This window comes from Rhinolophus sinicus, chromosome 11 (genome assembly GCF_057876585.1).
Source record: "Rhinolophus sinicus isolate RSI-liver-muscle chromosome 11, RSI-T2T, whole genome shotgun sequence".
In the NCBI taxonomy this organism is placed as follows: Eukaryota; Metazoa; Chordata; class Mammalia; order Chiroptera; family Rhinolophidae; genus Rhinolophus; species Rhinolophus sinicus.
Genome location: NC_142511.1, coordinates 24,958,394 through 24,985,542, shown reverse-complemented (window position 1 = coordinate 24,985,542; position 27,149 = coordinate 24,958,394). Strand labels below are relative to the sequence as shown.

Genomic DNA, 27,149 nt, shown 5'->3' with positions numbered 1-27,149 from the left:
CACTTGTTCTCTTTATAAACATTTGTACCTCAGGGCTTTTCAACATTTATACATGTGCTTTAAAACTGCTTGCATGTTTATCACATTTTTCTTATTCCCAGAGCTTCTAAATAATGTGTGTGCATGGTTTATTACTGGTCACACCTTTACAACAAATACAGTCAGCACATCTTCATGTATTGCTTTTGGCTGATGTCTGGTGGCTTTGCAAGCTTGTGTCCCCTCTCCAGCTGTTACCACCTGTGCCCCCATGGCAGGAACCATGGATTCTATTTCTTTTTCTACCCCCATGTGCTGCCCATGACTTGACCCAGGACAGTCTGAGTCCACTGGCTGTTGAATGAGAGGCTAGGGTTGAGTAAACTGGCATGCCTCCAGGTGGCCATGGCGCAAGTGTCCTCTCCTCACTGTCCCCTTTAGTCCTACCTACACCAGGCCTAAAAGGGAAAGTGCCCTCCTTGGGAGTTTTCTAAGAAGGGGTGAGGGAGCCCTGTGAGCTGAGCCTCCCTGCGTATAAACACAGCTTCCAGCACATGGTCTACACACCAGCAAACATGTTCTTGGGTAGATGCTGATGGTAGGGCTTCATTTGGCCTTCTCAGTTAAGTCTGTTCCACCCTGAACCACAACCTGAAATAATAAGCAGTAAGTAGGCAGTTATGGATACAGATCTAGACAAATATGTTTGGAAACAAATGGAGACTTATCTTTGAATAAACTTTCACATAACATAGGCTGGAAAAAAAGTAACAGGAACAACAAAAGAAACCAAAAAGACAGAAGAAAAAAAGAAAAAAACAGGCTGATGCCTTGGGTAAGGATTCTGTTTTCATGCCTGGACCATGGGTTTAAATTTACTTGGTCCGAAGAAGATCAGAATCTGGTTGAGAGTGAGGAGGCCATGGAAGGAAGGGCGGCAGAGACAAAGCCCTCTAGGAGCCTTTCCTTTGTGAGTGTTCTTATCCTGGGTCTAGGAAAGCTGGTATTAGAGGGGAAAGATCCCTTTACTGTGTGGGGGTGGGGGTGGGAGGATGGGAGTGATGGTACATTTGAGTGGCTCAGCTATTAGTACCCAGCAGCTGGTGGGTGCCAAGAGAAGTGTGGCGATTGAGCGAGCGCCTAAGCCCCTTCCTCCCCACCGCCCCCCTACTCCTCCCCTGCCTAACTACTCGGCAAGCCCTTACTTGTCTTGGGCAGAGTGTTGCCTCACCAGCTGCCTGCTTCTCCAGGTGTTTCCTGTACTCTCTTTGTTTGCTGGCTGGGCGACTGAGGGTGGGGAACCAGTCACCAATGGCAGCCAGTGTGAGGGAGGCAGGGCACTCCGGTATCTGGAGAGAACCCACCAGAAGCAGCAGCTGCCTCCTCACACCTGTCTTTCTGAGAGTGTGTCCACAGTAACAGGCAAAGGAGGAAACGGCTTCCTCAACAGAGCAGGGCAAGGGCTTTGAAATGACCCGCGGGGGTCCTTTCGCAAGGGAGACGCCAGAAGCTTTCTACCCCAACCCCCTTTCCCCAGGGGAGAGGGGTAGGGTCAAGGCCTAAAGTGTGGGTCACTCCAGGGACCTCAGTGCAAAGGCCTGGTTGCCCTGGACGCCAATCCCTACATAAAATGGCAGTTGCCTCTTGAGGCAGAAGCCAAGAGTGGGCAGTGGCCATCTTAGTAAAGCCTCCATGTTCCTACCTCAGACCTGAAACTGCTGCACTCTCTGTCTTTACCAACTCTCCCCAAGCCCAGCCAGCTGGTGCAAAGACACACTGTCTTGGGTTTCTCCCTGGCCACCTCTTCCCAGGAAGGTGGGGCAGTCTTTGCAGTTCAAGTTTCTCCATTTCAGTTGAAATGATCCACTTATCTGCATAATTATGTCTGTGTCTCCCTGGTAGTCTGTTGGCCCCCAGGAGCTGGGCTGTGTATTTTGATGCTATATTGTATCTCCCGTGCTTGCATAGGGCCTGTCACAAAGTAGGTTCTCAACAATATTGCAAATGAATGAATGGGAATGTTACCTCTTCAGTCCTTTTCTGTGTTTGTTTGTGATGGGCTAAAAGAATAACACAATAATACGTAGCATTAGTGGGCACTCATCATGTATACAATCTCATTAAATCCTCCGAATAACTCTATGGGGTTGACATTATTAGCCTTAAACTATACTTGTAGAGCCTAAGGCTCAGGGAAGGTGAAGCAAAGTACCTATAGGCACACCACTAGTAAGTGGCAGTCAGAGTCCAAGTCAGGACCTGCTGAATAAACGAAGAAAAAAAAACAGAACACAACCCTCCCCTCGCAACCCCCCCCAAAAAAAAATTTAAGGCAAAACTGTAACCAGGTTTTTTCTGTTTCTCCCTTTTACTCTTAGGCCTTGGGTCTTCTGGATTTCAGGAACTTTTACACCACGCTACAGTTCACACTGCAGATAGTCTGTACAAGATGAGAAATCTGGAATATCAATCTTACACGTCTTTTATGCCCAAGTTTAGATTGCCTCTTCTCTGTGAAATCCTTGCCATGTATCGCAGTCTTAAGTGATTTTTTATAAAAACCTTCAGAACTCTTATAGGAAGAATTACTGCTCCCATTCTCATTCATGTATATAGCGTTTTGTGCACATGTGTCTTTCATGAATTTCTTTTTGTTTGTATATCATATTTCAACTTGAACTTAAGGCCCTAGAGATCACCTGTGATATTGCTCAATATCCCCCGTAGCATCTGAGTCTGTGTGGGTATGAGTCTGACAGCAAGAAGGACTGGGGGACCAGGTAGTCCAGTCTAGACACTTGAGTGCCCCCACTCCCCTTGCCCTTTGCCTCTTTCCAGTTGGAGAATCCTGATCCAATAGAGATGGATTAACCGTATGGACTGCTTTACCCTCAGCTGCTGATTTCCCAGCCCTGGTGCAAAGCACAGGGACTCCTTGTGTTCATTGTGACGACTTCCTTTCTTACTGTTCAGGGCAGAGGCTTAGGTCTCAGCGGCTTCTTTTGTTTCCACAAAAGGAAAATAATCTCCCTGTCATAGTCACTGCTTGACCAATAGGCTTTTCCCATGGCGCCTCCCAGGTGAGGGAAAAAAAAAAAAAAAAAAAAAGGAACACTGATTGTGTCCTGGGATGAGATGCAAAGATACCCAGGAGGGAGGAACAGGATGTAAGGCACTTGTTAAGATTATAGTGGTATTTGAATGTGAGGGATTGAAGGGATCAGTGCTGGCCATGGAGTCCAGGGTCAGCTGCACACGGCAGCTTGAAAGGCATTTTTACGGTTTTGAGTTTTCAGCTTCTGTCTGCCCAGCAGGCAATGGGTATCCTGGAGTAAGGGCCCTCTCGTGTCCAGAGACCGGTCCTTGTGAGACACACAGGGTGGAGGGTAGGCAGAGACAAGAGAATTAGGTTTTTGTCCTTAGGGTGCTGTGGTCTAAAGGAGGTGATGGGATAATTATATATGAGAGTACATAAAAACTAACAACATGAGTTTAAATGCAAACTAATGGAGATACACAAAAGGGTACATGATAGATAGATACCCAGATGGCTGCTAGACAAATGGAAATGATCAGAGATGGGTGAGGTTAGCTTGAGCAAGGATTGGGAAAGAAAGATGTTTTGAGAAATGCCTTTACTATATTATGCCAGAGAGAAGAAACCCAACCCTTCCCTGCGCATGGGCACCTTGGCCAACACAAACAGGAGGTCAGTGGGTGGGAGGAAGAGCAGGGCATGAAGCCAGGTAGGAGGGAGCTGTGAGTTCTGTTCCCAGTGTTCCCTGGGCAGCTACTCTCTTCCCACCCCTGCTCCCTACTTCCTCACACCAGCACCACCAGCTCAGCCCTTCTGCAGAAACAGCAAGTGGGGAGTACAGCCCAGAAGAACACCATCTGCCTGTGGCCTTGGAATCATAACTAGCATATGCTATACATTTTTACAGTTGTAAGATACAGGGAATGGTTCCCTTTTATTCTGAATTTATTAAGATCTCTTAGCACTTTAACCTAGAGTTCCCACTAGTCCTCCCAAGTCAGGTTGGACTGATGTTGCAAGGCAAAAGGAGGAGGGAAACAAAAATGGGAGATTCAGGAGACTGGAAGGGACAAGAGGAGGGGAACCTCTACCCTTATTCTCTAAAGAAAGATCTGTGCATTGCCCTAGACCTTTTTGGTCTCAGTTGTCTCATGAAAAAATAGATGTGAAGTGCTTTGAAAAACGTTTAAAGGGCCATGCCCACTCTACTTCCTAGGAGGTACGGGTGTGGGGAAATTGAGAATGAAGGCCTTATATTTGCACAGCCTCTCCATTTATAGAGCATTGGATCACAGTCGGCTTACTCTCCACAGGCTGGGAATAGAGGTGGTGGGTGATTTTACCCCCAAATTACAGAGAGGAAACTGGGACTCAGACAACCTCTATGACTCGCCCTGAATTACACATCAAGCAGGTGGTGAGCTGAGAGTGGAAGCTGGTCTTCTGGTCCACTCCTTCCCACCTGGCTTCTTAATGAAGACACACGTGGGTTATTTTGACGGAACCCCATTCTAGAACAACTCAAGCTGTATTATTCAATGGTAGAGTGCCCAGACCCCACTCTCTGCTTGTCCCAAGGCTTGGGATTTTCCCTTTTAACCCTATTTCGGGAGAGATGTAATAATGCCCAGTCCAGGGATTTTTGCTTAAGGAGAACCTGAAAGCAAAAAGCCCCAAACTACTGGAGCGTATCATTGCTGCCCCAATTCAATGTCTCCCCATCCAGGGGCCCTGGTTCTGCACAGAGCTGGCCACAAGCCCAGGAGGAGCGTGGGGCAGAGCCTCCCCTAAGGAGAACAGGTGGGCAGGCTGGCCCCAGTGCCCGTACTTTGAAGAACCTTTTTGTTTTCCAACCAAACATTCAGCGTCAGTTCCCCTCTCATCTCTCACTCTTGGCAGCCTCCACTTACCCCCACCCCTCCACTCTGTCTTTGGGCTGGCTCTGAGGAGCCAGTGGACTCTGGAGGGATGGGGGCCACTCTCCTTTAGGACTGGGAGATGCATGAAAAGTGGCTAGCAACTGGTGTGGGGCAACTGTTGCCATTTGTCTGGTGGGATGTCACCAGGGAGGGTCTGGTCCATTCACTCCTCACACTCCTGGGCTTGGGCCTTTTATTTAGTTGTCTGGGGAGGGAACGGTGCTGCCAAAGGGCAGTGCAGAGACACAGCTGGTAACAGAAGCAGCTTCTGTGTGTCTGCACCACACTTCTAGTGACTCACTGGGATAATCTGCATGAGGAAGCTCCCCAAGCCCCAAACCACTTAAGTCACTGACAACCTCCATCCCTCTCCCCATTTCACATCTTCTCCACCTCCCCCTTGAGCCAAACAGCTCAGTTAAAGAAAAGTGGCCCCAGCTCCTCTGCAGGGCTAGGGGACAGGACAAGATGTTCTGGACCTCCCTGCCCCCACCCCTTTCCTAATTCGGAGGGGTCTGGGGTCTTCCTCCCTCCTGACTCTCATCGTCCCATACAGCTCTTCTCTTTTTGTTTGGTTTCTGTGGCCTTGCAGGCCCAAGGGCCAAAACAGGAGAAAAGGCCCATTAGCAGCCAGGCAGCTGAGCAGGAAAAGAAAGGAGCTGAATAGAGGTGGGGTTGACATTCCTCCCTCCCACCTTCTGGTCTTTGAATAGCACCCCAGGCCAGTGGCTAGGGTCAGTGCAGAGGAGGGTTTGGGGGCATTTATTTAAAAGTCTCAATAAAAGGAGCTAAGTCCCTGGGGAAGGGGAGCATAGGCAGATGGTGTGCCCAAGGAGCTGGGAAAAGGGTGAAGATGGGGGTAGAGGAGGTAGGAAGAGCTGAACAAGAGAACGGGAGGTGGGAAGTGCAATGGACTGTCCCCCAGACCCAAGCAGGCCCTGCAGATGGCTGTTCCCTACACCCTCTGGGGGAAGGATGTCAGCCCACCCTTCCCCACCTTCAACATTCCTGTCTTCCCTAAGAGAGGTCCATTTTGGAAATAACAAAGCCATGATATGTGGGGTCACCCCTCACCTTCTTCTGGCACTCAGGGATGCTCCAGATTTGCTCACTGGTGCTTAGGACTGGGCAGATGGGTGGGAGGATTTTCTGATTTCATTTTTTAAAAATTGTTGTAAAACTTGTATAATATAAAATTCACCATTTTATTTAGTTTCATTTTGTATGGTGAGGCCATACAGTAAGTATGTTGGAAGAATTGAGAAGGCAGACAATTGGAGGTCCTGCTCGCAGAGGCATATCCTGCTTCAAAAGGCAATCCATGTTAGTCCTTTCCTCTCAACATTGCAGGAAGGGCTGCCTCTTAAAGAACAAGGTCAAATGGGGTCCCTAGGTAGAAACCTACTACCTAGGTTCAAATCTAGCTGTCACCACAGGTACCTTACTTAATTTCTCAATGCCTCAGCTTCTCATCTATCAAATGAAAATTTTAAAAACCAGTTCCCACTCAGTGCTGTTGAGAGGATTCACATATGTGAAGCACTTAGAAGAGTGCTTGGCTGTGAGTAAGCACACAATACATGTTATTAAATATTAATATTTTCATTCCCAGATCAGAAGGCATTTATACAGACCACACAATGGAATTTGAGAGAAACAGGGATTTGGAAATTGGGTATGAGGCCAAAGGAGTATTTTGTGGGGTGTGTGTGGGGATGGGGCAGGAGGTGTAGATTTGTTTCACCCCGTCTCCAATTTGTAATGAGCGAGGTTGGAAATGTGCTCTTTACTGTTGCTAAAATACTAGTCCCGTTTGGGTAACCCCCTGTGGGGACAGAGCCTCAGAGAGCAGTTTCCAGGCTCTCAGCCTCACGTGGAAAGGTGCTGGCTCAGGTAGTAGATGGATGTCAGTTGTGGCTGGTTGGCCGTCAGCTGTAGATGGTTAGCCAATTGACCACTGATATAACTGCTGCGGCTGTGCTGGTTGGTGAGTCGAGGAGAGAGTCGGTCGGTTGGCAGAAAAGCGGACAGCAGGTCGCATGTTGCGTGAATCCAGCCTCCACTGAGACTATAGTGGTGTGACTCCCCTACCCATGGCTCCATGGGTGTTCCTTTTTGGCCTAGCCATATCCTGTGTTCTTGTGTGGGGAGTGGGAGCTGAGACCCCGCAGGCCGCCCTGCACGACACTCCCCTTCCCACCTGCACCCTGTTTCTCCTTCACCAGGCTGAGCCAACAGCTCCAGGTCCTCGGGCTCTGCGACACTCTCTAGTCCTCTAGTCCAGATCCTTGTTTTGTGGCTGTTTAGGACTGTTGTTAGCCCCATTTTACTGATGGAATGACCAACTCAAAGGGTTAGTGGGGCTTGAGATCTGATTCCTCCTGGGGCTTTTCCCACTCTCATTAGCCACGCCCAGTACGCAAGGTCACCCAGCAGGAGGTGGTCTCGAGGTCACTGGGGGGGCACCCACTGCGAGACAGCATCTTTTAGGCCGTCTTCATTTCTTAGTCTGGTCTGCCCCCAACGTGAGAAGGCGGTGGGGCTGTTTTCTTTTTCTTCCAGCAGAGGCATGCCTGGGGGACGATGGCAACGCCTTTCAGCCCCGACAACTGAAGATGAAGAGACCTGTGGGGACAGAGCCCCCTAAAGCAGTTTCCAGGCTCTCGGCCTCACATAGACACATAGTTGATGGCCATTTACTACCTGACCGTAGTAAATGACAGGTGCTCGTCAGGTAGTAAATGGCCATCAACTGTGATTGCATGGCCATCAGCTGTGGCTACTTGGCCGTCAGCTGTAACCAGTGAGCCATTGGCCACTAATATAACTGCCGTGGCTACGCTAGCAAAAAATGGGGGGCTAGCAAGAAGATGGTGGCTGAGCCTGCAAGCAGCGCAGTGAGGGTTGAGAATTGTGTGGCTCCTGCTTCCTGTGTCTCCAACCCAGACACCAGCGAGAATATAGTGGCATGACTCCTGTATCTATGGCTCCGTGGGTGTTGCTTTTTGGCCTCACCATGTCCTGCGTTCTTATGCGGGGAGCGGGAGCAGAGACCCCGCCTGGCACCCTGAACGACAGACCCCGCCGCTGGCCGCCTGGAACTAGCCCTGCCCTCCCCTCCGGATGCGGTTGGAGGGAGGAGCCCTCAGCCACCTGCCAGGTCCGTCAGTTCCGGCAGAGTAGCAAGGCCAGGACCTCCAATCCCCGTTTCCTCGCTCCGCTTCCGCGGGGAGCCTGCCTCAGCAACAAGGTGCTGATTGGCTGGCCAGGGGCAGAGCGCGCCAATCAACGGCCTCCCTAATGGTGGGTGCATGGCGGAGAAGGATCGAAACCGAGGGTGGGAGAGCGCGTAGTTCCGGAGTGCTGTAGCACCCAGTTGCGGTGGGGAAACTGGGCCCTTCTGGAAAAGGGGAGGCAGCGGGAGGACCTGGGCGCGGCAGCGGGGGCTCTACCCGGAGCCCCTCCCGCCCGCCACCTGCTGCCGGAGAGTCTCGATCCCTAAAGCTCAGTCGTCCCCGGTTTCTCAGCTACCCCCGCCCCTGCAGGCTAACTGCAGGCCCTGGCCCAGCCATTCTCCAGCAGTTCCAGAGGTCGTGGGTTTCTGAACCTCCAACCCTTCCCAGTCTTCTCTCCAAAGCCCCTCTAGATTGGGGCATTTATGTCCCCACGTTTGTGACTCAGGCCCTCCGTTTTCTTGTCTCTGTGTGCTCATACCCCCCTATGGCCGCGTTACCAGTCACCTGCCCTTTGAAAACTAAATTAACCATCCGGATTTCATTATACTGACCCTGTTGGCACCTGCCTCCTGTTAGAGTACACATTTTTTGAGGATGTAGATTGTAAACTTTGTAAGAGACAGTATTTTGAATAACTTGTTCCCCCACCTTAATGCACACGAACATGCACACACGTAATAGACTCAAAGAACCTAGCACAGTAACATGGAGACTAGGACTCTACAGTGACCAGGGTTTGAGCTCCAGCCTCTGCCACTTATTGATTGTGTGGCCTTGAGCAGTTATTTAATCTCTCAGAACCTATTTCTTCCTATCAAAAATGCTAAAGATAACAGCACCGACCTCCTAACATTATTGTGACAAATGCCTGGCACACAATGCTGATAAATGGTATTATTTTAGGTATTGATATTAAAGGAATGAATATACTTTTCCCACATATAATCTTAGCCCTCCATTCTTGGTTTAGGTGCTAGAGATAATACTTGATTCTGGAGACAATTCCTATCTGTAAAGCAATATTAGACTCAGAATAAAACAGTATAGTCTCATAGCTCCCAACCTTAGCATGTGTCCTGCTTTTAGCTCATGGTTTTTACCAAGGGAGAAATCTCTTGGCAAGACAGGATTCCTCTTTCCCTCAAGGACTCTTCTTCAAATTCCTCCCTCTCGAAGTTTTAGAGCAGCAGCATCTGAGGATTTATAATAATTCCATTTTAATAGGATTTAACATTCTCCTTCTTTCATGGACCCTTGGAGTGCCATACCTGATCTTTCCATATACCTACATTAACACCAAGATGGGACTGTAAGTTTTTCCCAAACTCCTGAAGTCCTTTCTTGTGGCCCAGAGACTCATTTCTTCTGCTGTCTTTGTTTTCCCTATAAATTCTACACACTGGCACATAGATTTTCATCAGTGAATGCAGACACTGGCAAGCCAGTGCTCACAGACTCCGGGCGGCTGCTCAGTACTGTTGCCTGCTGGGCCCTGTTGATGTTAGATGGGGGCCTTTTTTGATGTTTTGCATTGTTAAGAATAAAAGCTATGGCATATCTGATGTTCTCCGTGGTGCCAGATGATGGGGATAGGGAGGAGGGCAGGGAGCACACAGTACTGGGGCAAGATTCAAATGGGAAGCCAGTAGACTTGGGTTTTGGTGCCGAGTCTATGCTTTTGGGGGAAGTCAATCAAAAGTGGTTGGTCCCAATTACCCTATCTGTAAAAGGAGTGAATCATACCTGTCTCTTTACTGTATAGACTTTAGGAAGAGAAACGAGGTCATACAATTGAAAGTACTTTATATGTTTTGAAAAAAAGAAAAAGTGTGTGTGTGTGTGTGTGTGTGTGTGTGTGTGTGTGTGTGTGTGTGTTGGGGGGGGCGTATAATGGGCTATTAAATTCTTTAATGCCAGCATTTTCACTGGGCCCAAAAGAATATGATCCTGTTAACAAGTGTTATTAAAAACTTATGAACCCAGCTCTGTGCTACCTGTTGTGCGGTATATGGAGGAAGCATATAACATGATCTCTACCTTTAAAGAATTTACACCCTAACCAGGTTGCTCAAATAACACATGAAACATTGATGTGTTGTACTGACGGTGGGTTTACAGCAATGGTTCCCCACCATCCTATTCCATCCTACTCTATCCTACAAGAAAAGGATAATCTAGTGATGTGCGAATGGAGCCAATAGGCGGTGTGCTCCACTCTGACCAGCACAACTTCTGGCTTCTGTCCTCTCCCCATCCCTGGAGGAGCAAGGGGTCTTACAAACCATCCTCGCTGCTGCCTTCATCAGTGTTCATGAGTCATGATCTGATGCCAGTGCATTCACGGGGGCTCCTCTCCTGTTCACCTTTGATGCTGCCCTTCACTACAAACATGTAGGTACCTGTTCCTGATACTTTCTTTGAAGCACCCACCCACTACCACGGCTTACAAATGACATCACAGCTATTATAGCTGCAGCAGCTGCTCAAGACTGGGCCTGGGTGGGATACTGGAGCTGCTGTTGTCCCCACCCATCCTGTTCTGGGCAAGAGTGGCCACTTCTCTTCCCCATTCCACAAGTAGAAGGGTGCTAGTGTGCCCCTTCTAATCTCTGCATTTGCCCCTCACCCCTCCAGATAGGCTGGAAAAGATGCAAGGTGCTCACCTTTTCCCACAGCATGGAGGGCTGTGCCCTCTTTGGAGACTCCCCCTGCCTTCTTGGTGGAGGAAGCTAGTCTGGGATGGCTGGAGGGTCATCTGTTGCTGTGTGCTTGGCAGGCAGAGTCCAGCTCCAGACCACCAATGTTGGGCTGGCAGATTTTTCGGAATTGCCAACGAAGGCTCAACATAACTTCTGAGAAGGAACAAATCAGTATAATTGCTATCTGTTTGAAAATAAAAGGTGGGACATGCCAATGAAAATAAAAATCAATACCAAGTCTCACCCATCAGACTGTCAAAATTATTAAAGTCTGAAGCAATATTTGGCATTGCGGGGATGTGGGGCACATGAGGGCTCTCGTGTACCGTGGGTGTGAATGTACACTTGTACAACCCCTTGGAGAGCAGTCAGGGAACTTCACTGCATCATTTATTTCTGACAGTGAAATACTGAAAATAATGTAAATTATTTTAGATTGTACTCCCTCCAAATGAGGATAGAGAAATAAATTTATTCATACAGTAGTTAGAATGAATGAACTGGAACAAGAATCAATGTGGATAAACTTTGAACACAATAATTTAGTGAAAGAAGTAGAAAGACACATAAAGTACTACTGTATACAATTTACAGGCATAAACAATTCTAATTAGTTTATGGATACAAAAATACGTAATATAAAATGATAAAAACACAAACCTCAGAGACAGTTTACCTCCGGAGAAGAAGTTACAGGAATGGGAAGAGGTAAATGGGGACTTAAAACATGTTGCAATGTTTTATTTTCTTTAAACTTTCTCTAAAGAAAATATGACAATGATAACATTTGTTAAATCTGGATGGTAAACACATGAGTCTTTGTTATATCGCTTTCTGTGCTTTGTTGTAGGCTTGAAATATTTCATAATAAATTTAAAATGGAACAAATATTTTTAAATATTCTATTTTATGGTCCCATGAAGCCATGCATATTTAGTGAAATGTGTTATAATTGCTGATTCAGAAAATGTGATCATTGAAGCCAGTGAGAGATGCTTTTCATGCTTTTATGGTGCCTGTGGACTGAGAGCATCCACACACGAGGATGGGCCAGGAAGCATCACTTGACACTTGCACTGGACTTAAGTCATCAGGGATGTGTTAAGCCCATTCCCATGTTGCCATAATCATATCTCCCTCTGATCCTGACTCACCTTTCCTTCTGGGCTTAGAGCTAATTGTAGCCTTGACACCCTGACCACATATATCTTATTCTACATTGGGATTTGGGTTTTGTGGCTTCTTCCTTGGAATAGCTTTCCCCATACCTTCTTGTGCAAACTGCAATTGTTGGCCCTCGTATCTGACATGTTTACCTCTAGAACTGCCAGCTAAGCCTGGTACCAATGGCATGCATCTGCTATTGTCCCAACCTGTCTGAAGAGTCTTATTTTGCCAAGACCCATGGCTATGTATTACACCTGTGGAGAAGACCTGGGGATTATTGGGGTAGAATGCTCTCTGCTGGTGGGTTTTAGGAGTGTTAAAGATTAACCCTACTGCTTTTCAATGCTTTTGCTTATGTAGGCAGGCCTCCTTATCTCCTCTTGGGACTCTAACCCATTTCCTGTTGTTATTTCTTAAACTGGGTCAAGTGTAATTCTGTGCTTTCTCTTCGAAGTGTAGTTGGCAACCCAGACATGTAGGTGGGAGTAGCGCAATCATATTTGCTGTTTGTAATTTTTGTCGGAGCCCAGCACGATTAGGCAGGATCTGTGTGGTTCTTTTGTCCGTTTCAGTTTTTCTACACTAGTTTCCCCTCCTTTTCTGATCCCTGGACTACATGGGGAAGCCAAGGCCTTGGTTTCATCTCTACTGTCAATCCTGCTCAAGCCATGTCGGCTCTGTCCCCAGGGCAGGGCCTAGTTCCCAGGAAGGATTGCTGCTCTGGAAACCTGGGCTGCCGTGGGATTGAGCAATGTGTTTGCTCCCATTGGGCACAACATGGTGGCCTGGTTCACGCGGAGGCTTATCTGGTGGAGGCAGCTTCTATCAGTTTCTGAAGCAGAGTACTTTCTGGGAGAGTCTGAGAAGGTCTACACAGGATACTGAGTCTCCTGATGACACACGGTAGCTGTGGACGCTGTACCCAAGTGCTTGGTGGAATGAATGGCTGAGCTAGCCACTAAAGGAGTGGTTCCCAGCCTCCCAGGGAGAGGGTGCTTGAGGCTGCTCCTGCAGCTTTGCTGGCCACCCCAGCTCTCATCATTCCTTCCTCTTCGAAAGAATGGAGACATTTTGTCCATATACTTCCTTTGGCACTTACATCAAAGTACCTCGTGTGTTCTCAAATCAACTGTGTCTTTTAAGTGGCTAAGGCAAAATACATGTCACTTATTATTCTCTCCACCAAACTCCCCAGCAAGTACCTTGAGCTCTACATTCATTCTTTCATATCCTAAATGTGCCAACTAGTGACACATTGGCTCAGGGTTTTGCATCCCTGATGTAGTAAAAATTTGTTGAGTAATTGAGCTGTACTCAGAGAGAGAAAAGACCATGGCTTGCCTTCTATTCCTGCCTTTTCTCCGTGATCCAGGTTTCTGCCTGTCTTTTCATGGCTTAACTTAGGTCCATGAACTTGGATGAGAAAACACTGTACATTCATTTCTCACACAACTAACTAAAATTTAGCATTCCCTTCAATTATGAAGGTAACAAACCACAACAGTATTAGCAGTATGAGGCTTGGTCACCAACTGGAATGAGAGGTGTTTTTATATCACATTACTGTTATTGCAAATACTTCCATATGCCATGTATGCTCATCAGCACTTTGAAATGGATGTAGTTAGACTTGTTGATAGATTTTGTTATTTAGTACATTAATCAAAATATATTGCTATATAAAAATGTACATATTTTACATCTTTATAACTGTATTTCAATGTAATTTGTTTCTTTTGTAATCCTATGTATTTTATTTTATGCCTTTAAAAATATTTTGAGAAAACGTCCAGAGGCTTCACCAGACTGTCAAAGGAGTCCACAGCACACAAGATCAAAACCCCTGGTTACACCGTGCCTCTGGGTTCTTGATTTTTGGTACGTGTCCAGTGGGGCTGGGCGCTGTCAGAGCAGGTTGGGAGAACAGGAGCGCGGACTGAAGCCTTTTAAGTTTCAGAAAAGCCTCTAATGGTGCGAAGTGAGATACTGCCCACTAGTGGTTGGAAGGCAGAACTATGAGACTGTGTAAAACCCAGGCCCTTGGACAGCGGGTTGGGGTTGTTGCTCAAGTTTCTTGGTACTTGTGTCTGAAATAAAAGAATAAAGGCAGGTGTTTTTACCTCTGCCTACAGCTCCAGCCTCATCGCTTGCAAATATCTTCCTCATTCTCTGTGCTCCAGCCATTTTCGCTGTCTTTCAGCATCCCAAAGCTTCCTCCTGCATGAGGGTGTTTATACATGCTGTTATCTCTGCTGGACTGCCACTCCCATCTCATCTGGATAACTTCACTCTGTCTCCGTATCTGGGTTTCTACCCTGAACCTTCAGTCTAGGCCAAGCTCCTTAATCCTTTGTAGGCCTGTGCTCATCTCCTTCACAGCTCCTTCTCAGTTGGCTAACTACACAATTCCTGTGGTGATGTTTTTGTTCATTGTTTATCCCTGGACTAGACTATAAATCCCACGGGGGGGGGGGGAGACTTTTTGTTTTTATTCTCTGCGGTATCCCCAGTGCCTGCCTGAGGACACTCAGTAAACACTTATTGATGAAGAGTGAACTTGAATTGGAAAATTCATAAAGCAATTGTGAATGCTAGCAGAATGGATTTAGGTCCACAAAAAATAAAGTCAGATGGCCTCTCTCCACTTATGACACCCCATCCACCACCAAGCCTCTCCATACTTCTAGTGGTCCTGCTTACACCAGTAACATAGGGCTCTCCAGGATTGCACAGTAGAAACAGTATAGCAAGACTGACAGGCCAGGAAGACAGATGGCCTGGGGTCAGAACCTGGCTTTGATGCTTCCTTCCTGAGTCACCTCAGCCTTTTTGTGATTCAGTTCCCTCTTCTATAAAATAGTGAAAATAATAGGACCTCTGGAATAGAATGGTTAGTAATGCGAATGAGGTAACATAAGGAACGCACCTAACACATGATAAGTACTGATCAAATGGTACCTACAGGGAAAGAGCCAACCGAGCCTGATGGGTAGACAGTCCACCCTCACGGTCCTTGAGCAGCACTGTGTTTAGAGAGGAAGGCAGCCTTGCAGCAGGGCGGGGCCTGGCTCCAACTCTTCCCCCTGCTCTGTCTCGGTTGGGATGTTCATGGGAGATGCTAAGAAGCTAAACTGAAAGGCAAAAGATTCTTTCTTTCAGTTTGGCTGGAACCCTGACTATATGGCTGTGTCTCCTTCACGATGTGCTGAACATGCTGTCCTTGCAGAGAGGCCTGTGCTTCCTTCTGACCTTCTGATCTTTTACACACTCACATTCCTGCCTAGCTCTTGCTCCAGAGATTTGTAATCAAATTAGTTTACTCTGGCTTCAGATGGAGTTATAACATTTGTAACATATGTGGCACAGAAGTTCATAGAATATGTTAGTGCTCAATAAATACGTTATTTCTCTATAGAAAAAAGTGGGTTGTCCTGAAAGAGCAAGCCTAGTCTTCCCTCTTAACTTCTATAACATTTGCTAAACACCTAGCACAAAATCTAGCACTTAAAGGCTTTCAAGAAATGTGTATGGAGAGTATGAATGAAAGACTGGATGGGCGGCTGAATGCTGTTTTCCTCTTCCAGGCCCCAAAAATGGGTTTTGCAGAGCTCAGCTGCCTCCAGTTCTGCACAGTTGCCACTAGAGGGCAGGAGAGGTTAAGACAATAATACTCAGCACAAACCAGACTCAGAATTACCAGTTTGGTTTGACAAGGGAGTATGATGGAAGGAGAAAAATGTTAGAATGTTGAAAAAAACCAGTTGTTCTTTATCTCTTAGGGACCAAGTAGAAGGAAATGTGTAGCTAGAGGGATTGAAGTTAGACCTAAAGAAGAAGTTCCAATGCACAAAGTATGCTAACTAGAGATTTTATAAAGGCGATTTAAAAAATCCCCTTAGCTACATCTGCCTAAGCAGAATAGATGAGAGCGTGGGCTTTTCCTGTCTGAGGACTCCACTAGGTCCTCTTAAAGTAACCCTTCTGTGTCTGCCTTCAATGACGCCATTCTTGCAGATGCAATTGTACAATAACTTTATTGGTCAGGTTAGCCACCACCCATGCTTTTCCTATAATAAGGATCCTTTATAGAGGCATGATGGTGTTCACATGCAGATGCTTTCTGAGGAGCCCTGGGGCGGGGGCAGCCGTGCCCTCACATCAGAGCTCCTTTGTTGAAATGAGATGGTTTGGCTTTAGTGGATTTCAGAGTCTGGAGCCAAGAACATAGTCCAAGGAACTCCCCCCCTCCCCCCCCATTCACTTCTTGAGGAAACCACTTCAAAGCACACACAGTATTAGGGACATAACGGCATCTAGGCAGGGGCTAGCTGCCCAGATGGCTCCATCCCCATGGTACCCCAAAGAGAAGGCGGGTTAGGCCCCAGGCAACATTGCCTTTCAGAAATAGAAGAATTCAATGGTCTCCAAGTTATAAAGGGACAGGCATCTTCAGTAATGAGGGTGTAGCTCAGAGATGTGAAAGCAGAGGGTTTCATGCTCAGCATAGGCAAGAGTTGGGTGCCTCACTTGGGCTTCATGGACCCAGTGAACATCTCCAGCCAGAACTAATACTATTCATTGTGGCCCTGGGACAAATCAATTAATACAGATGAAACATAGCCTCCTCCTTTGGGCTAGCAGGCAAGTCCCAGGGTAGGATGTAGACCTTCATGCATGGATAAGAGGAGAGGACAAACTACTTTTCTCATGCTTTGAGAAACACATGGTCTCCACCTTTAAGGATAAAGACCGAAGTAGGGAGCTGCTGGCAATGCAGAGAGCGCTGGGCAAGAATGGAACTACTGGGCTGCCTCCTCAGTCCAGCCGATTCGGTCTGACCTTTCCTCTTTTGAAGACTGATTCACCTTCAAAGAGCTGCCTGGCTGCTAAGGTATAGGCCCATATATTTATGTAAGCCCAAGGTTGGTTGTCTCACCATCGGGCTCTGAATATTGTCATCATACTGGTGATCTCCAATCTGGTGGCTTTCACGGTGTGAAGTTAGGGAGTTGCAGAGGTGACGCTTGGTGTCCTTTCGACCTCAGATACAAGTGTGGGTTCTCTGCACAGGCAGGATGCCCACATGCCTTGGGGTCTTCTGCCTCTGCCTCAGGCATAGAAGAAGAGGTGTCTATAGAGCAAGTTGAGTGGATGAGGTGGATTTAGGAGGAGGCACTTGGGCAAGAGGTATATTCTGAGGAGGAGCGAGTGAGAGCCCAGAGGAACTGCATGACCAGCCCCACATGTGGGAGAGCTGTCAAGCGCTGCTCACAGAGTCAGGGGTTGTTGGAAAGTAGGTTATGCACTGTGCCCAAACAATTTTTAAAGTTCACAACACCAGATTATCAAGAAGAATTTTAGGGCAGTAAGATTTCTGACGTTGGGACTGTCAGGGATACTCCCTCTGCCACCACTTCTGTCTTGGAAAAGAGAGTTTGGGCCATGTCCCTCAGCAGAAGGCTGCCTGTCCCCTCATCCCACTTGACCCTGACTACAGGGAAGAAGACTACAGGGAAGCACGTGGAGTTCTGTCACATGATCTGTCCTAGACCTTCCAGCAAAAGCCAAACCAAATCATCAAGCCAAATGCAATGGGGCAGCTCAGATCTCAATGAGGCTGGCCAGGCGAAGGCAGAGCGGTGCGTCCACAGGCATCGCGCTGCGCTGAATCTCGTTCCCGTCCAGACGCAGCACCTGCAGCTTGGAGAAGTTCATGAGGTCCACCACGGTACAGAAGCTGCTGATGGAAAACTCTGTGGGGACAAATGGAACGTGGGTGGGTGAGAGAGACCGGATCATGCACCGGACCCACAGCGGGGCCAGGCAGCATCTGTGAAGAGGCTTACACATTATACTTTGATGCGAGCGGCGGGAACTTGGCTGGGTGGGGCAAGTGTTTTCCAGGATAGGACTCATATGGACTCGCACCACTAGGGGACGGAACAAGGGATAGAGTGGGTCCTCTGCAGTGTCTGCCCCTCCGTGTCCTACCCACGCCCAACCACGCCCACGGACAGAACTCTGTAGACCCTGGAGTGTCCTCAGTGTCCTTCCAGCCAGAACCTGATCTCTTCCCTTTGTGTGCAGCAGGGGGAAGCAGGAGGTAATGAAAGACCGATCCTAGCAGCTTTGAAGTACTTGATTGCTTTTGGAGAGCTTTGAAAAGGAAGACTAGGAAATGGAGGAACTTAAATCTGGACTATCTCCTGCCACTTTGCAGATAGAGAAAGTGGCAGGAGATTAAAGTGAGAACACCTGAGCAGAGAGACAGTGTCTCTGCATGCCAGAGCTTTGAGGGGGTTGCACATCTCCATTTCAAGTACTGCCAGAGTGAGCAAGGCTCTGAGGTTAACGGAGAAGGAAATGCACAGATGAACGGAGCTGCTACCGTGTTTCCCCGAAAATAAGACCTAGCTGGACAAACAGCGCTAATGCGTCTTTTGGAGCAAAAATTAATATAAGACCTGGTCTTATATTATATTATGTTAGATAAGAACCAGTCTTATAGCAAAGAAGACCTTATATTAATTTTTGCTCCAAAAGACGCATTAGAGCTGATTGTTCAGTAGGTCTTATTTTCCAGGAAACACGGTATGGACCTCAAAAGTCAGATACATATTTCCCCATCTCCTGCATTTTGTGCGATTACAATTTACACCTTTAAAAGAAAATCTCTAAAGAATTCCTCCCTTTTGAAACTTGCCCCCCAAACCTTGCAATCCTAATAGGTACTATAGTTCTGTTTGGTTTTAAAATAAATCCTTCAGCTGACTTCCACTCTCTTCTCTCTCTGGTTGTCCTTTTAGATACATCAACCACCTCTTGAGTCTACTGGGTGAGGAACTTGAAATGAGAAAACCAAGTACTTAGTTAAAACTCCAGCAAGGACAACAAAAGTCACCACTGAAAAGCTGCGAGGCCTCTTCGGCTCCTTCAGTGTGGTGCATGAGGGCTTCAGAAAGATCTCTCATGTGAGTGGCAGTCTCTGTTGGGTCTTAAGGGTAGGATCGCAGTACATCTGGATGGCTTGTAACACGCGGGCAGACCCAGAGTAGGGCTTGCTGTAGCGTCCATCAGACATGCTGATCAGGGGTGGACAGGCGGCTCAGTTGGTTAGAGCAGGAGCTCTGGGCAACAGGGCTGCTGCTTAGATTCCCACATGTGAGCTGCGCCCTCTGCAACTAGAATGAGGACAATGAGCTGCTGCTGAGCTGCCACTGAGCTCCCCCCGCTGCCGGGTGGCTCAGTTGGTTGGAGCGTGTGCTCTCGACCACAGGATTGCCGGGTCAACTCCCACAAGGGATGGGGGCTGTGCCCCCTGCAACTAAGATTGAACAATGGCGACTGGACTTGGAGCTGAGCTGCGCCCTCCGCAACTAAGATTGAAAGGACAACAACTTGACTTGGAGTTGATGGGTCCTGGGAAAAACACACTGTTCCCCAATAAAGTCCTGTTTAAAAAATTTTTTTTAAATTAAAAAAAAAAAGAAAGACGGAAATGCTTATCAGCTTGACCTGGTGGTCAGGAGCTGGGCAGCAGGAATGGGAGGAAGGCTTTCTGACTCTCTTCCCAGGGGCAACTGTGGAGGGCGACTGTGGAGGGTTTTGTGGGGGGAGAGATTATAGGGGTGAAAATGAAGGTTGCAGGAAAACAGTAGAGGGAGCTGACACAGACTGATGAAGAGCTTGTTTTTAAATTAGCTCCTACAGATTGTTGTCAATCTCTGTTGAGAACCGACCAAGAGGAGATGGGGGGAAGCCGCAACCAACTAACTTTTACTGCAAATGTAAGACAGAAAATCCAGCCCGAAAGAATAATGAGACGCTGGGAAGAGTGGGGAGATGAGAAATACTCTTCTTTGGACAGTACTGGTGGTGGTGTGGTGGGGTGTGTGAGAAAATCTGAAATGCTTTTTGATGTTTCCTTTCTAGTTTCAGGGGGTAGATCAAGTGGGCTCCGAGTGGGCAGGTTGGGGCAGAGTGAAACCCAGGGGCTGAATCTATGGTGTCTGCATAGAAGAAGTGGAGTGGGTTGGACTGGGGAGAAGTAAAGTGGCCCAGCTGGAGTATCATTACCACTCTATTTGAGACTGTGCTAGAGATCCCGTGATAGATTCTCTACCCCTGCCTGGAGCCCTCAGACTGTCTGTTCAAATCCTGGATCCCAACTGTGCATATATAAATATGGGAATACTTGGGGGATGCTGGACACACAGTGTGTAGATTCTTTCCACACATTGGGCACTGAGAGCCCCCCTGTGTGTCTTCCTCAAGCTCATGAATAGACAGGGCTTCTGCTTGGAGACTCTGAGGACACTTTCCAGCCCAGATTAAATGCTGACATAAGTCTTTCCAAATTCTTCCTGGCATACCCGCCCTGCTCCACTGGATCCCAAAGCTACTGAATAACATTCTGAGCTGTGTTCCCTTCCTGTTGCCAGGCTGGAAAAACTGAGGGATATACTCATGGAAGAAGGAAGGGGAGGGAGAGGACAGGCCTTTCCCCCTGCACACCCTTTATTTCCTGTCCTTCTTTTGGATCCTCTCTCAGAGGGTTGCTTCAATCCCACCTTCACCCCCCACCCCCATCCCAGTTCCTGACTGGCTGTGCAGGGAGACCTCCCTCTCATTTGCCCTAGGAGAGGGGCTGAGCTTGGGCAGCTGTCTTCCCTGCTGGTTGACTCAGAGAGACACTTCTTATGTGCTCACCCAGAGATGCCAGCTCTAGCTCCTTGGACATTGAAAGCTGGGGTTCAGTGTCTGGGTGACCTGGAGAGATAGCTTTTCCTTCTGTATGTCTCAGTTTCCCCATCATTGCAATGCAAAATAGAAAATAAAACTATTCCTGTCAACTTCAAAGTGGCAATAGGAAGAAAAGCTAATAACAATAGTAATCGTGTATTGCTTTTTGAATTATATGTCAGGACCTGGACCAAGTACTTTTCATATATTAATTCATTAATTAAGATAAATAAGGAATTGGTGTTATTTTGCCTAAAGAGAAGACTACATCAGGAGAGACTGATAACTAGATAAAGAGGATTTGGCTTAAATTGCACAAGAAGGTGTTTGGGGTAGACACTGAAAATTTTTAGGTGTTTTAACTTACGGGAGAACTTTCTTGCAAGACCTTGGGACACTTATCTTCAGCAGCGCTTTTGGAAAGGGTGGACCACCTCACATTTGAGCAGCAGATGTGGTTCTGCATGAAGGCCAAGTGGTGACAGGTGCTGTGATGGAGCCATTCCCACCCCAAGTTTCTGCAATATCTAATGGGTTCTTTCCCAGGACAGCTGCTCTTTGCTGTCACATTTTCAGGGTCAAACTCTGATGAAGCACAGCATACAATGTGACATTTCTGATGTGATAATCTTCCTGGGTTCAGAGTGGGTGGCAGGTAAGTAGTGGTGACTTCTGGTGGGATGATGGACAGCTGTGGGTAAATATCAAACCCTTTGTGTCACGTAACATCTTAGAGAACTACCTGCCTCAGAATAAGAAAACCCCCAAAGGAAGAGAGACTTTAAAGACAAAACAGTCTACACTGTGCGTGATAGTGTCTTATGCTTCACAGGACCGGCACCTCTGCACCTTTCTTGCCCCTCTGTCAGCCTCCGGGACTGGTGCCTCTCTCACTCAGAGGGCTGTCCAGCTTATTAACATCTTGCCAAATGACTGATCTGTTCCCTGAGCACATGGAGAAAAAGGATTGAGAGGGACAGGGTGATGACTCAGTCCCTGTTGGTGCTGTGCTGTTCACTCTCAGTAGGCTTCATTTCAGAGCCCTTTGTCAATGGTCACTAATGGGTCCTTCTTTCCTCAGGGGAGGGGGCTTTGCTGACAGGGGAAGAGAGCTTAAATGCTGGCTCCGGACCTTTCAGCTGGGATTAAGACATCAGAGGCCCTAGAGTAATGTAAGCACATTCTAAACACAAGATTCTGAGCAGGGGCTGAAAAGCAACTACGTAATCCAATCTGAAATGAATATTTTAGTTCTTAGAAGCGGAGAGACAGCTCTTTGGGTTCCTTTAGGCATCTGCAGGGACGTGTTTGGAAAACAAGAAGACCAATGTCCTTGCCCACTATTCCAGGGCTTTGTGGTAGTCAGGTTCATGATACCCTAGGGGAACCTCTGCCCTGCCTCCGGGGGCTCCTTGTACTCCAGGGAGAACTGACCAGAACACGTACTGCATTCAGCTCTGAGAGGCTTCACATTCTTGTCCACCAGCTGTTATGTTTGAAAAACAAACACCCAAACACAAGACCAGGCTGTAGAGGCTGGAGTAGATCGTGTGGAAACAGAGCTCATCCTCTTCTGGGTCAGTGAGTAGATAGATACAGATGTCTTGGTTTCTTAACCCACCTTCCTCCCAGGATGGACCCTAGAAGTTCAACTTAAATCCCCCCTCTGTGAACTGTCCCTTCCCAAATCTTTCCAAACTCATCTCTCATTGCTCCTCAATACGTGGCCCCTTCAGACACATGAATTTCCTGGCTGTCCCCTACAGGTGACCTGTTCAATGACTGGTTCCTTTGTTTGTGGCAATTCCTATTCCCAGAATGGCTTTGTCCTGCATTCCTCCAGCCCATGCCCATTTATCGCTCAAGACCTAGATTGAAACTTACCTTTTCTGGGAAGTCTTCTTCCACACTAACCCACTCCCCACTGAATTTTCTTAACACTGCCATTTAGTGTAAGTGTAAGATTTGGTTTTCAGGTTGCTTCATTTGTGCTTTTTGGTTACCCTACTGCTATTTCATACTGCCACTAGCACTCAAAATAGGGCCTTTCCAATGAAATCGACAGCCACTCCCCATGCCCCTCTGCCAAGGTCTCACCATTGATCCTATTGCCTTGGAGGTAGAGGTTCTCCAGATTGGTGTTGACTGGGGGGATCTTCTGCAGCTGGTTGTAGGAGAGGTCCAGCTCAAGGAGGCTGCTGGAATTGAAGGTGTTGGAGGCCAGGCCATTGTTGGTGAGACTATTGTGGGACAGCCGCACATACAGCAGCTTGGGTGACCCCCGGAAGTAGCTGTCAGGGACGGAGTAGACGTTGTTGTGCTCCAGGTACAGCTGCTCAAGGGCTGAGGGCAGTCCATCAGGCACCCTCCGAAGGTGGTTGTAACTCAGGTCCAGCAAGATCAATGACCGGAGGCCCCTCATCGCACTGCCCACTTCCTGGATCTCGTTGTGTTGGAGGTACAAGGCTGTGAGGTTCTCCAGCCCCTCCAGAGCGTTGTTGGGGATCCGTGAGATCTGGTTGTGATCAAGATGGAGCTCCCTCAGGGATCGAGGCAGCGGGCCGGGCATCCGGGTCAGGTTGTTGTGGTCCAGGTACAGCCTCTCCAGGTGTCTCAGCTTAGAGAAAACCTTCCTGCCCACTTTATCACTGGTGATCTGGTTGCCATGGAGAGCAATCCAGAGCAGCCCAGTGGCATTGTCGAAGACGCCTTCCTGGATGGAGGAGATCTGGTTGTTCTGGAAGTAGACATACTTCATGCGGGAGGGGACGAAGGGCAGGTACTTGAGGTTGCGGTTGTCACAGTACATGGCCGTGGGGAAGTTGGGTGGGCAGTCGCACTCTTGGGGGCAGTCTCGGGGATCTGGTGGTGGCGGAGAGCCATAGGCATAGGCTGGACCTTCCTCCACACCGTAGGGGTAAGGCTCATAGGGCTCATAAGGGTAAGGTTCATAAGGATCGTAGTAGGTGGACTGCTGGCTGCGGAGGTAGTGGAACCACCAATGGGGATCTTCGTCGTACTGGGCCTGAGAGAGGGAGCAGAGCCCTGCCAGCAGCAGGACGGAGGCCCACTGCATTTTGTCTCTGCAAGAAGGGAGAGAGAACAGGGCAAGTAGGCATGAGTTGAGACTCTAGGGAGGCAGAGTGGGTGAACCTTAGGCTTTGAGCTGCAGATCTGACTTAGCACCAAACATCTGAGACCAGGGGCCTTGCCCTCATTTCTTCCATGCCTCCTTTCAGGGATGGCTCTGGACACTCAGTCTAAGGTGACCCTTGGCTATCTGCGGGGCGCTAGGCACATTTTCTCCTGGTCATAGAGTCACAGCAGCCGTCTTCGAGGTTAGAAGGAACTGGAATGGGGAGCACTACATTTTTTCAGAGGGGCAGGTCCCTTGGAGCTTCTAGCAACCTGAAGGTTCTGTTGGGGCAGCTAGCCCCTAGCAGTCCCTGTCAGGTAGGGGTGAGGTGCTCTTCTGGCCTGAATTCATGTCCAGGTGGGACTTCCCAGGCAAATAGTATTTTCCAAGAATCCAAGGAAAAAGCCCTCTGGCTCTTTCCATGTCTCTGGGAAACATCCAGAAGTGGTTTGAGACTGCGAAGGGGGAAGATCTGAACTACTTCTTAAAGATCTTTTCGTCGTTTGGGCAGGCTGGGAGTTTCTGTGTTGGAGTCTTTGGGGGAGGGGTGTAGTCCCTCTGCAACTACCACGAGGCTTGGGCTACCCTTTAAAGTGCCAGTGTCTAGAACAGTCTGCTGGGTGAGAAATCTCTCAGGTTAACAGTTTGTGGCTACACATGAACTTGGTAGGCACATGGTTTTCATATAGCAGTTATAGATGCCCTCCAGACTAGGGACACTGGCACCCAGGAATGACACTTGTCTACTAGAATGGTTGAATGCATGGAGTCTGAGTCAGTCCACTTGGCTGTCCTCTCTGGTGTCTAGTAAAGTGTTAGCACTCTTCATCATCACTGTGGACATTATGCAGGAGCCATGTGGGGCCAAGAGAAATGAATGAACACCAAAAAAGGGAATAGGAATTGAAGACTCTCATGTATGTCCAAGGGAACGTGGCTTTAGAATGGGATTCTGGCACCCCCTCTCCGATCCCAAGCTCCCTGTGGTGACATCTGGATTACGAGGCTCCATATCAAGGCCCCCCACACTGCCATCAGCCTGTTGCCTCTGAGTTTATATGCTAGTGAGATGAGAACAGGCAAACATGAAGAGAAATGCGGGCTTGGTATCATCTGAGAGGGAAGCTGAAGGTATGGAAGATGGGGGCCTAGGAGATGGCATATCAGGCTTGGGTACCCAGCTTTGAATACCTATAGTATTCAAAGTAATACTATAATATAGTATATAATATAGTATATAATATAGTAATGCATTGCACAGCCCCTGTGAGCAATGAGCAAAGGTGTGAGTGTCACCCTAGGACAGGGAAACCTTAGAACATTTCTTGGTCCTGGAAAAGTCACATATATCCCTCACGCTGCTGTTTGGCCTTGTTCGGGTTGGCGACTATGGACAGGAGACAGAGAGGAGTGTAAAAGCCAGCATCAAATCCAGTGGACTGATGGAAAGGTCCCTGATTGTGACAATCTAGTCACTTTCTGGTCACCACCACTCCCAGGTCTCTCTGTCCCCTGAAAGTGGTTCCTGTAGGCCCACTTCATCCCATCAGTCACTGGACTGCAGAGGAGAGGCACCCTGGCTCATTCTCAGGCAGCCTGAGGCCTCAGACAAAGAGCCTACAGTATTTCTGAGAGGCAGACCCAGTCGCCCACTGCATGGGCATGCTGGTTGGGCCCTGGCTCTGGCCAGGAGAGAAGACTGAGGGAGCGGCCCACTGCCAACAGTGCATTTTTGCATGCACAGCCCTGGGCTGCTGCAGGACCAGGGTGGCTGTCTGGAGGCTGGCACAGTGAGCCTCTGTCTCCATTTCTCCTTCCAGACTGGGCACCTTGGCAGACCAGAGCCACCTTCCTCTTTAAGACTCAGCTTTCCAGGGGCTGTGCATCCTGCCCACTTTGGCCTCTCCTTAAGAGCCCTGACTACTGACAGGGCTTGGTGGGGACCTTATACGCCTCTCTTTTCCCCACCCCCACTTCTTAGCAATGTTGCTCTGGCTGTATATTCTTAAATTCCCCCCTAATGCTAGAGACTCTCCTGTGCTCAGAGTTCTGTGTGGTGGAAAGTTCCTAGGACTTGCATTCTAAGTTGCAGGAAGTAACTACTGTTCTTTCATTTCTCCACTTCTAGAGAGCCATCTCTCCCTCCCATCAGAGTCGAGGAGTTCACACCAGAGGCCACCCCCCCCCCCTGGACCGGACCCTACTTCACAGCTCCCTGGATGTGGTCAACTCTCAACACTTCTTATTCTCTCGCTTTCACCCCAGCCCCATCCCCAACACTCAGGCACAATACACAAAACTCCCTGCCTCTGCCTCAGATAGCAGCGTTTACATCCCACAACCCCACTATATGAGCGACTGCGAGGACACAGGGCTAGGATGGGGGCATTTATGAATAGTAGGGGGGCAGAGCTGGCTCCCCTAAAACCTGGTCCTTCGCTTTTTCATGCCTGAGAACTGAAGGTTCTCCCCCAACAACCAGAAAGGAGCTGCAGGACAAAGGTAGCACATTAGAACCTGTACTTTCTACACCCCCTTTGCCCTCTTCAGCCTCCTGGGGTCATGGCCCAAAGAGCCAGAGTGAGGAATGACTCCTCCCTGTGGTCCTCTCCCTACTCCCTAGTCCCTTTCCTTCATTTTCTTTATGGAACTACAAGGCACAAAAACTGAAGTAAAATGACTACACTTACCTGGGCTGAACCTTTCAGAGAGTGACGGTGTCCCTCTGTCTCGCCTCCTTGGGCTGAAGAAAGTGTGTGTGAGAAAGAGCAGGAGTGTGAGTGTCTACTGAGAGTGTCAGTGTCTGTGCCAGGCCAGGGGCCCGCCCCCAAATTCCTAATCAAATATTGTGAAGAGAGGCTGAGAAGCCCCGATTCTGGCTTCTTCAGCTCTGCTGCAGGGGCGGAGCTCCCACTCAACCACGCAAAATCCCTCCGGCCGCCTGACGCTTTAAAAACCACCTTCTTTCCACTCACTATCTTCCCTGAAGCTCTGGCAGCTCTGGGGCTTTTTCTGCTGAATGACTTAGTGGCGCCCTAGAAGTTATTTGTACAGGCTTATGAAGTGCCTGGGTTTCTCGTTAAACCCACAGGAGCAGATGCTGGGATGGGGGGGTGGCCAGGACTGGGTAAGAGGCATCATAATTAACTGTTTCAGCAACCCCTGTCTCCCCCACTCCCCTTCTTGTGCTCACACTTCTTGGCTTAAGCACCCCCACACTGGTAGGTGGTTGGG

General features: G+C 48.4%; 1 protein-coding gene across 1 annotated transcript; it reads right to left on the bottom strand.

Moving 5' to 3' along the window:
• Positions 1–16,052: 16,052 nt before the first annotated feature.
• FMOD (fibromodulin) lies at positions 16,053–26,883 on the bottom strand. Its single transcript, XM_019719755.3, has 3 exons — positions 26,606–26,883; positions 22,877–23,862; positions 16,053–17,790 (listed from the first exon to the last, which is right to left on the bottom strand). Exons 2-3 carry the CDS (start codon positions 23,853–23,855, stop codon positions 17,639–17,641), a joined length of 1,131 nt encoding a protein of 376 aa, XP_019575314.1. The 5' UTR covers positions 23,856–23,862; positions 26,606–26,883; the 3' UTR covers positions 16,053–17,638.
• Positions 26,884–27,149: the final 266 nt, after the last annotated feature.

What these genes read in the sequence shown, in the direction of transcription:
- FMOD (XM_019719755.3), bottom strand. Translation starts at nt 23,855, where the DNA reads ATGCAGTGGGCCTCCGTCCTGCTGCTGGCAGGGCTCTGCTCCCTCTCT. An exon ending in CCAAGGCAATAGGATCAATG is followed by an intron (nt 17,791 to 22,876) that starts GTGAGACCTTGG and finishes TTGTCCCCACAG; the next exon opens with AGTTTTCCATCAGCAGCTTC.